The sequence below is a fragment of the Aegilops tauschii genome, chromosome 5 (genome assembly GCF_002575655.3).
Source record: "Aegilops tauschii subsp. strangulata cultivar AL8/78 chromosome 5, Aet v6.0, whole genome shotgun sequence".
Taxonomy (NCBI): domain Eukaryota; kingdom Viridiplantae; phylum Streptophyta; class Magnoliopsida; order Poales; family Poaceae; genus Aegilops; species Aegilops tauschii.
The window spans coordinates 92276582-92288090 of record NC_053039.3 but is presented as its reverse complement, the minus strand read 5'-3'; the positions used below and the strand labels follow the sequence as shown (position 1 = coordinate 92288090).

Genomic DNA, 11509 nt, shown 5'->3' with positions numbered 1-11509 from the left:
TGAAGACGATCACCGCGGCGATGGTTCCCCCGATGGCACTTCGGCACCACTGAGAGAGAGGGGGAGAGGTTCTCCCCCTTGTGCTTCCTCCTGCATGGCCTCTCCCTAGATGGGGAGAGGCTCTCCCTCTAGTCCTTGGCCTCCATGGCGATGATGGCCCCCTCCAGGATCCTCCTCCATGGCCTCCGGTGATGATGGCCCCCTCCGGCAGGGTGCCAGAGAGGGCCTAGATTGGATTTTCGTGGCTACAGAGGCTTGCGGCGGCAGAACTTTCGGTCTGTCTTCTGTTTTGGATTTTTTAGGATTTATAGGAGGGGTTGGCGTCGGTTTCACGTCAGGGGGCCCCACGAGGCGATCACAAGGTCGAAGGGCGTGCCCTAGGGGGTGGGGGCGCCCTCCACCCTTGTTGTTAGCCCGTGACTCTTCTTCCGTATCTTTTCTTCCAGTATTTTTTATATTTTCCAGAAAAAATCTCCGTTAATTTTCAGCTCGTTCTGAGAACTTTTATTTCTGCACAAAAACAACACCACGGTAGTTCTGCTGAAAACAGCGCCAGTCTGGGTTAGTTCTAATCAAATCATATAGAATTGTTGTAAACATGGCATGCATACTTCATAAATTATAGATACGTCGGAGACGTATCAGCATCCCCAAGCTTAATTCCTGTTCGTCCTCGAGTAGGTAAATGATAAAAGAAATAATTTATGAAGTGTGAATGCTATCAAGTGCACAAGTTTGATCAATGAAAGTTCCAAGCACTTTTTCTAGCATTATTCTTTATCATAAACAGTAGCTCATCTTCATAAAACTTCTCATGATCAAGTAACGAGCTATTCACATGTTAAAGTATAGACCATAAACTTTCTTGAAAATTAACAAACCATGTTCTTAGTCATCAAACAATTGCAATTCATCTTATTTTCAGGAAGGGTCTATGTAAGAGCTTTGATTTAGCAAATTCCACATACTCAACTATCATTTAATCTTTCACAATTGCTAACACTCACATGATATTTATGGGTTCAAAGTTTCAATCGGACACAGAGAAAGATAGGGGCTTATAGTTTCGCCTCCCAACCTTTTACCTCAAGGGTAATGTCAACAATAATAATTTATGATAACCTACATCCGGGTGGATATATATATATATATATATATATATATATATATATATATATATATATATATATATATATATATATATATATATATATATCAGGATCGCTCGAACACATAGTGCTTGCCAAAAGAAAAAGTGTAAAAAGGAAAGGTGATGATCACCACGACTCTTGTATAAGGGTAGAAGATAAAAGTAAAAGATAGGCCCTTCACAGAGGCAAGCAGAGGTTGTCATGCGCTTTTTATGGTTGGATGCACAAAATCTTAATGCAAAAGAACGTCACTTTATATTGTCGCTTGTGATAAAGACCTTTATTATGCAATCTGTCACTTTTATTTCTTCGATATCACAAGTTCGTATAAAGCTTATTTTCTTCACACTAATAGATCATACATATTTAGAGAGAGCAATTTTCACCGATGACAACTTACTTGAAGGATCCTACTCAATCCATAGGTAGGTATGGTGGACTCTCATGGCAAAACTGGTTTAAGGGATGTTTGGAAGCACAAATAGTATCGCTACTTGGTGCAAAGAATTTGGCTAGCATGAGGTGGGAAGGCAAGCTCAACATGTTTGGATGATCCATGACAATATAAATTCTATTTAGGTATAAGAAAACATAACTCATTATGTTGTCTTCCTTGTCCAACGTCAACTTTTTAGCATGTCATATTTTAATGAGTGCTCACAATTACCAAAGATGTCCAAGATAGTATATTTATATGTGAAATCTCTCTTCCTTCAATATTCTTTCATGAATTGTTCAAGACCAATGTTGATTTTGCTAACTTTCAATAAATTTTACCACCTATACTTATTATAAGTGAAGTCATTACTCCCCATGGGATAAGCATATGAAGCATATAAAATTTCAGATCTATGATATTCAATTCATTCACTCATTTACTCATAGGATATAAGTGAAGCACGTGAGCAAATGACAAACTACTCCAAGAAGATATAAGTGAAGGACAATGAGTAGTCAAATAATTAACTAGCCATGGGAGGACTCTCTCTTATTCAAGATTTCAGATCCAATGATTTTATTCAAACAACAAGTAAAGTGAAAATACGCTCCAAGCAAAACACATATCATGTGACGAATAAAAATATAGCTCCGAGTAAGGTATACCGATGGTTTTGAAGACGAAAGAGGGGATGGCTCCCGGGTCATCCCCAAGCTTAGGCGCTTGAGTCTTCCTTGAATATTATCTTGGGGTGCCTTGGGCATCCCCAAGCTTAGGATCTTTCCACTCCTTATTCTCGTTGTATCGATATCTCACCCAAAACTTGAAAATTCAATCACACAAAACTTAACGGAACTTCGTGAGATGGGTTAGTATGAGAAAGGCAAATCATTCACTTTGGTACTATCAAGACAAGATTCATAATTGTTCTCACACAATGCCTATTGTACCATATCATATCTACAATTTATATTGAGCAATATAAGCCATAGAAACTAGAAAACAAGCAAACTATGCATTGAAAACAGAATCTGTCAAAAACAGAACATTCTGTAATGATCTGAATAATAACCATACTTCTGCTAGGCACCAACAGAGACATTTTGCCCAGCATCTTGCCTCCGAGAAAAACTGTTATGGCTAAACGCCCAGTTGCCAGAGCTTTGTTTGGAGGTTTATCTGAAGATGTTCTATCTGGTACTGACAATGTTGTGCCTGAAGATGTTATATCTGGAGATGTTGTGCCTGGTGGCTTGGAGGAGATATCTCTTTCCTCTTCTGTGGTTTTTACAGCTGAGTCGCAGATTAAGGAAAAGAAACAGAGATGAAGAAAGAAGACGGCTGCCCCATTGGTGGATACTTCTGTGAGGAGGTGCACAGGAAGCGTGGCAAAGCTGGATGGTTTTAAACCGGTGATCTTTGAAGAACTCTCTATTCAGCCCACTAAAAGGTGTCCTCGGTCCAAGCCCATAGAAGCCATGGCCCAGCCCACTACTGAAGATGCTGGCGGTGATGAAAAGTCTGAAGATGTTCCTCCACACACTTCTCTCAAGGTGCTGCAGGCAATTGGAGTGGAGCTGGAGATCGACCCCAAGCTGCTCTCCAGGGATAAGCTTATGGCTAACCCCAAGGATGACTCCTCCTCCTCCAGCGTTTGAATGTTGACGTTTAATACTTTATCTAGGTGTAGCGAGCCTGTTAAATCTATTTTCTTTTATGTCGTTCTGAAACTGATGGAGTATGGTCAAAACTGGGTGCATTTTGTCTGTTATGACTTGGGATGTATGGCATTGTATGTCATGCTATTTCTGCTACACTTTTATTTGTTTCTATATGAATCGAATGCACATGCGTAACTAGAAGGTGCTTTGTTGGAATGTCCGTGGTCCGAATTCTGAAACACGGAAACGCTTTGTTAGAGAGAAAGTGACTGAAAGTCAGTGTGCAGTGGTTTTCTTGCAAGAAACTAAGATCTTTGATTGCTCTCGTACTTGAATTAAAAGCATTTGCCCTGCGGGTTTTGATCAGTTCATTGAATCTCCCTCTAGAGGAGCGTCTGGAGGCATTCTAACTGTGTGGCGTTCAAATGTTTTTACGGGTACTTTATAGAAGTAAAACCCTTTGGTATTGTGATCAATTTCGCATCGGTGCATAATAATGATCAATGGTTTTTGGTAAATGTTTATGGGCCTTGCCAAGGTGTACTGAGGAATGAGTTTGTTAGCTGGCTTTACAATCTTCAGGTAGAACCTGAACAGAAATGGCTGTTGTTGGGAGATTTCAATTTTATAAGATCCATGGATAACCGAAATCTTCCTGGTGGAGATGTCAATGATATTTTCATCTTTAATGAGATCATAGGTCACTTGGCGCTATTGGAGCTTCCTTTAAAAGGCAGAAGATTCACATGGTCAAACATGTAGGATTTTCCACTCCTTGAACAATTGGATTGGTTTTTTACCTCTACTAGTTGGATCAACCTGTATCCTATGACATAAGTCACACCTCTTGCTAAAACTGCTTCAGATCATGTTCCTTGTTTAATCTCTATCTGCACCACTATCCCAAGAGCTCATATTTTTAGATTTGAAAACTATTGGGTGCATCTTTTATGGAATGTGTGCAGGAGGTTTGGAACATAACTTCTTATAAAACTCATATCTCAGCCGTTATTGTGGACAAATTGAAATCCTTGAGGTTTGCACTCCAGAAATGGCAGAAAGGGTTGTCCCATATCAAAACACTGATTGAGAAGTGTAATTGGGTAATCCTTTGGTTAGATAATTTGGAGGATTTGAGACCCTTGTGTAGATCTGAATTCAATTTCAGGAAGGTGGTGAAAATGCACCATGAACACCTCTTGCACTTGTAGTTTTTATACTGGAGGAAAAGATGCACTATTAGATATATCAAAGTGGGAGAAGAAAACTCAAAGTTCTTCCAGGCCATTACCACTGAGAGGTATAGAAAGAATTCTATTTCCAGTCTGCAGCTGTCTGATGGTACAATTTCTTCAGATCATGGGGAAATGGCTAAAGAATTTTTGGATACATTCAAGGGTAGAATGGGAACTGTCAAGCCGATTTTGTTGGGTAGTGACATTCTCTCTCTTATTCCAAAAGTGCAGGGGCTTGAGGTGCTCACAAAACCTTTTGAGGTAAAAGAAATTGAGCATGTGATTAAGGAATTACCCATTGATAAGGCACCAAGGCCTGATGGCTTTAAGGGGCTATTTATGAAGAGGTGTTGGCATATTATTTCCAGTGATTTTATTAGGCTGGTTAATGAATTTCATGCAGGAACTGCTCATTTGGAGAATCTCAATGAGGCCTTCATTGCACTGATCCCTAAGAAGCAAACACCTGAGGTTGTTGGAGATTTTAGGCCAATATCTTTGACCAGTGTGGGGCTGAAGTTTCTCACTAAACTTGCAGCTAATAGGTTTCAGGAAGAAATCACCAAATGTGTTCATAAGAATCAATATGTTTTTCTTAAGTCAAGAACAATTTGAGATTGCATTGCTTGGACCTTTGAATATATTCCTCAGTGCAACCAATCAAAGAAGCCAATCATATTGCTCAAGCTTGATTTTGAAAAGGCTTTTGATTCTATTCAGCATGAGGCAATTATAAAGATTCTTGTGGCAAAAGGTTTTGACAACAAATGGATCACCTGGGTTCAGCAGCTGTTATCATCTGCAACTTCTTCCATTTTCTTGAATGGTGTACCTGGAAAGCACTTCAAGTGCAAGTGTGTTGTAAAGCAAGGAGATCATATCTATCCTCTGCTCTTTGTGGTTGTTGCTGATCTTTTGCAGACTATGATTAATGATCTTCTACGTCAGGGCTTGCTAACTTTGCCTTTCTCAACACATGACCCAGATTACCCAGTGGTGCAGTATGCAGATGATACTTTGCTCTTTGTGGCTGCTGATACAGCTCAATTGGAGGTTCTCAAAGTAGTACTGAATTCCTTTTCTTTGGCAACTGGCTTGCAAATTAACTTCCACAAATCTTCAATGTATCCAATTAATGTGGAGACCACTGTTGCCTCTACTCTTGATACCGAATTTGGTTGCCAATTAGGTTCAATGCCTTTCACATATTTGGGATTACCTGTGGGCACCACTTGGCCCAAAATCATAGACCTACTACCTTTAGTAGACTGCATGGAGAGAAGGCTAACTGCTAGCTCATGGTTTCTGCCCCAAGGTAGTAGGTTGCAGCTGGTAAAATCTGTAATCTCCTCACTGCCTATATATTTCCTTTGTAGTCTGTCAATACCACAGGGTATCCTGAAGCAATTGGAGAGAATTCAAAGACAGTGTCTATGGAGGAAATATGGTCAGGAGAAGGGGCATTCTTTGGCTGCTTGGCCTATGTTTTGCAGGCCCAAACTTAAGGGAGGACTTGGAATTCTCAATCTGGGACTGCAAAATGATGCTCTGCTCCTCAAATATCTGAACAAATTTTACAATAGAGCAGATGTACCATGGGTTCATTTGGTATGGGACTCTTATTACTTTCACAGAGTTCCTCATGACACTATCATCTGTGGTTCCTTCTGGTGGAGAGACATTTGCAAATTAATGGACAAATTCAGGGCTGTTACTTCTGTCACAGTTGGCACAGGAGATACAGTGCTTTTTTGGTCAGATCATTGGGAGATTGATAACTCATGTATTCCTCTTCAAGACAGATTTCCAAGGCTCTTCTCATTCTGTTTGGATAAAAAACTCTCTGTTATGGAAATGTTACAAGCAGGAGATTTGCAGCACATGTTTTCTTTGCCTTTGTCTGAATTGGCTTTTAAGGAGCTCAACCAACTATCAAGCATGTTGGTTGAGATCTCTTTGGACAATGGTTGTAATGACACCTGGGTTTGGAGGCATGGGAAGAAATCTGAATATTCAGCAAAGAAGTATTATGATTTCGTTCACCAACCAGTTCTTGCCAACCCCATACAGAGTTGGGTTTGGAAGAGCTGTTGTACCATGAAAGTTAAATTTTTTGCATGGCTTGTCATAATGGACAGAGTTAACACCAAGGATATGATTGAACGTAGGCATTGGAAAATTAATGATGGGCCTGAGTGTGTTCTTTGCTTGACTGGAGTGCTTGAGGACAGGAACCATCTTTTCTTCCAATGCAACTTTAGTATGAGAATTTGGAATTATCTCCAAGTCACCTGTTTGGATAGCAATGACATGGTCCAAATTGCCTTACATGCCAGGAAGGATTTTAATAAACTGTTCTTCTCAGAAGTGGTCTTCCTTGCATGGTGGAACATTTGGAAAATCAGGAATGATAGGGCTTTTAGACACATCAACCCTTCTTTCAGTCACTGGAGGAATGGTTTCATTCATGACATTACTCTCCTATCCCACAGGATCAAGACCAGATACAGGCATGCTTTGCTCAAGTGGATTGACTTCTTACCTCCTTGAGCTGTTTCACAGATATATTTTCCTTTTCTTAGTTTTAGGCTTAGTGTAGCCTGCCTTGTATAGCCCTTTCTTTTCTGTTTTTGTTCCTCTTCTTGAGGAACCTTTTGTATATTTGTGGGTGAGCTTTAATAAAATGTTGTGGGGTGTAAGCCCTGCAGTCTTCCAGGTCAAAAAACCATACTTCTGCTACTCCAAAAATCCTGAAACATTAGGAAGACCTAAGCAATTTTTATATCAATCTACTATAAAAAAATCATAATTGTTCGACGCTCCTGTGATTTTAAAAAATTCTGGGACAGAGCGCATAAGTTTCTATTTTTTCAGAAAGATCAAATCAACTATTACCGTAAGCTATCCCAAAGGCCTTAGTTGGCACAAACACTAATTAAAACACAAAACCACATCTAACCAGAGGATAGATGAATTATTTAATGCAAAACAGAACCTAAAAAGCAAAAACAAAAATAAAGTTGGGTTTCCCCCCAACAAGCGCTATTGTTTAATGCCTTTTAGCTAGGCATGATATTCTAACGATACTCTTCCAAGCCCAATTCCGATGATAATTTTGTTCATACTCTAAAAGATATAAGTGAAGTTCACAGAGCATTCTACAAATGATATATATTTACCAACATCCAAGCTCAAAATATATAAGTGAAGCACATGAAGCATTCTATAAAGTTATACTCAAAAGATTTAAGTGAAGCACCAAAAGCATTGTATAAAGCCATACTCAAAGAATTTAAGTGAAGCACAAAGAGCATTCTACAAATCAATGAAGGGCTATCTCATACTAGCATGGATCATAAAGGAAAAGAAAGGAAAAAATAAACACAAAAGACGCATGTCATGTGAACAAAACAAAAACTAAGGTATACTGATAATTGTTGAAGAAGAAAGATGGGATGCCAACCGGGGCATCCCCAATATTAGATGCTTGAGTATCCTTGAAATATTTACTTGCGGTGCCTTGAGCATCCCCAAGCTTGAGCTCTTGCCTCTCCTTATTCTTCTCATATCGGTAACTCCTCGTTCTTCGAACACTTCATCCACACAAAACTTAACAAACAATCTTATGAGATCCGTTAGTATAATAAAAAAAATCACTACCCTTAGGTACTGTTGTAAACTCATTCCAATTTCATATTAGCATTATATCTACTGTATTCCAACTTCACCATGGTTCATACCCCCCGATACTACCCATAGATTCATCAAAATAAGTGAACAACATGTGGAAAACAGAATCTGTCAAAAACAGGACAACCTGTAGTAATCTGCAACTTTCTTATACTTCTTTAACTCCAAAAATTCTAAAAAAGGAAAATTTAAACAATTTGTATAGAAGTACTGTGCAAAAAGTTTCATAGGCATTCGATGTTCCAGTAAAAAATGAGAGCTCATGCACTACAGCCAAAGTTTCTGTTTTTGCACTGCACATAGCAAACAAACAATCTAATCATCCTACAACCAAAACTTGGCACATTATTTTTATAATACAATGAACATTTACAAGGGGATACTTATTTTTGAGAAACTTCCATGAAAAATTCTACATTGTTTCCATGAGCATGAACACAAGTGTTCAAGGTCGACCCTCACTTCTTCAATGCATAACCTTCCAATCACTTCTCTTTTTGAAAAAGTTTTTTGGCATAAGAGGCAAGTAATTTTTTTGTATTTTCATTTTGTAATTTTTTTGTCTGTTTCACCCACAACTAAACAAATACAAAATGGAAAACAAAATCTACTTAGTGAAGAAAGCAAACAAGCATACACGAGAATATCAACCCCATGCTATTGCTCCCCGGCAAAGGCGCCAGAAAAGAGCTTGATAATCCCCAAGTGCAAGGAATCATCGTAGCAATTTCCAAAGGTGGAAGTGATAAGTATGGAGTGTCGAATGCACAAGGAGCTAAAGTTAAGATCAATATTCTCTCAAGTCCTATCTGCCACTAATACGACTCTACGTACACCGAACGTTTGCTTCCATCTAGAAACGAGAAATAAAACTACGTTGTGGGTATGAAGAGGATAACTTTGCATGATATCGGAGAACTAAAATATAAAATTAGGTGATGTTATCATAAAATTAGAATATATTACTATAAATTATAAATAGCGAGTGTGGAATAATGATGGGTCGGTGTGCGGAATTGTCCTAGGCAATTGTTAACAAGATCGGTAATCATTATTGCAATTTCATATGAGGGAGAGGCATAAGGTAACATACTTTCTCTTCTTGGCTCATATGCACTTATGATTGGAACTCTATCAAGCATCCGCAACTACTAAAGATCATTAAGGTAAAACCCAACCATAGCATTAAAGCATCAAGTCCCCTTTATCCCATACTCAACAACCCCCTTACTCGGGTTTAAGCTTCTGTCACTCTAGCAACCCACTATAAGTGAATCATGAACGTATTGCAACACCCTATAGCGGGAATCCCTCACATGTGCGCGGCATGGAAGGCACCATAGGACAACACCAAAACAAAACATACAACTCAAACCAATCTATATCATCAATCAACCCAAAAGACAAAGGAAATCTACTCAAGACATCATAGGATGGCAACACATCATTGGATCATAATATGTGGCATAAAGCACCATGTTCAAGTAGGGGATTACAGCGGGGTGCGGGAGAGTGGACTGCGTAAAAGAGATGAGGATGGTGATGATGATGGTGATGTTGATGAAGACGATCACCGCGGTGATGGTTCCCCTGATGGCACTCCGGCGCCACCGAGAGAGAGGGGGAGAGGTTCTCCCCCTTGTGCTTCCTCCTCCATGGCCACCCCCCTAGATGGGGAGAGGTCTCACTCTAGTCCTTGGCCTCCATGGTGATGATGGCACCCTCCGGCAGGGTGCCAGAGAGGGCCTAGATTGGTTTTTCGTGGCTACAGAGGCTTGCGGTGGCGGAACTTCCAATCTCTCTTCTGGTCTAGGGTTTTTAGGATTTATAGGAGGGGTTGGCGTCGGTTTCACATCACGGGGCCTCACGAGGCGATCACAAGGTCGAAGGGCGTGCCCTGGGGGTGGGGGCACCCTCCACCCTTTTGGTTAGCCCGGGACTCATCTTCCGTATCTTTTTCTTCTAGTATTTTTTATATTTTCCAGAAAAATTCTCCGTTAATTATCAGCTCATTTCGAGAACTTTTATTTCTGCACAAAAACAACACCATGGTAGTTCTGCTGAAAACAGCGTCAGTACGGGTTAGTTATAATCAAATCATACCAAAATCATATAGAATTATTGTAAACATGGCATGAATACCTCATATATTATAGATACATCGGAGACGTATCAGTCAACTAGTCGTGTCTTGAGCAAATATAGATCTGTACGGTGAGCCAGTGATTGTATAATAACCACAAAACGTAAATGGTGACCGTAATGAGTGGATTCTGAAGTCCAATTTACGTATCGTGCTTTCGCTTCAAATACAATGATCGTCACTGTATATATCGAAAGAGAAAGATGAAACATGCGTGAATGTGCTGGGGGCGTACTTTTAGAGGACCTGGAGATAGTTTGTGTGCGTACGTGAAAGGGGCCTAGAGGGGGTGTATGCGATGGAGATAGAGATGCTCTTCATTTCTCTTTATTATGACTAACTTTATATACAGTATAAAAATATAAAAAATTAACAGTGCAGAATAAATATCATTGTGGGCGCCATGCAATGCAAAGTAACGTTCATACTCCTCCATATAACTTTGTAATTTTGTATATATGTAGAAATTCTAATATAATTTTTTGGCCACACTTTGTGTGGTTTTATTCAAAAGGAATGTTGTATGCGAAATAAATGTGAAGAGAGGGCTTTTTAGATCAATGGGGTACGTGATGTAACATGTGTGAATGTGTAGTTGATGTATTTGGCAGGGCCTAGAGAGGTATGTGTGTGTATTACGTATTCGAGAGAGGCATGGATAGAGGGGCCGGCGGGGGGGGGGGCATGGGAGAGATAGCATGAGAAATGAGAGAGGTCTAGAGAGAGAGAGAGACGAATATGATGTCACACCGAGAGATGCGCTTGAGTGTGTATATGCAAGGGGGAAGGGGATAGAGGCACGAGGACAAATTTTTGTGTGTGGTGTCGGTGTTGGTATGTGTGCGTGTGAGAAGATAACGAGACCTGGGGGCAGAGGGTGTGTCACCGCGTGAGGTCCGGTGGTCCGAGGTGAGGCCCTTGGTTTGGTTCCGTCCTGCACCACATTGGTCGGCCCGTGACGCATTTAGGGAGACCCATGGAGGACTAGTCGTACAAGACAAAGATAGCAGAGTCATGAAGGACTCTGTGTCCACTGACAAAGCCAGCTAGGATTAGTAACCCTAGGTCCTCGGACTAAGGTAACCCCTTATCTATGATATTACTATTCATCCAACCTAACTTTAAGGGGCATCCTACAGAATGCTCTGCTAGAATCATACTCGTCAATTAGGAAGAGAGGTGGAGACAAT

General features: G+C 40.1%; 1 protein-coding gene across 1 annotated transcript; it reads left to right on the top strand.

Moving 5' to 3' along the window:
- Positions 1-3068: 3068 nt before the first annotated feature.
- Positions 3069-7036, top strand: LOC123493991 (uncharacterized). Its single transcript, XM_045228544.1, has 6 exons — positions 3069-3242; positions 3834-3951; positions 4608-5056; positions 5138-5539; positions 5863-5933; positions 5980-7036. The coding sequence occupies exons 1-6, from the start codon at positions 3069-3071 to the stop codon at positions 7034-7036; spliced, it is 2271 nt and encodes a 756-aa protein (XP_045084479.1).
- Positions 7037-11509: the final 4473 nt, after the last annotated feature.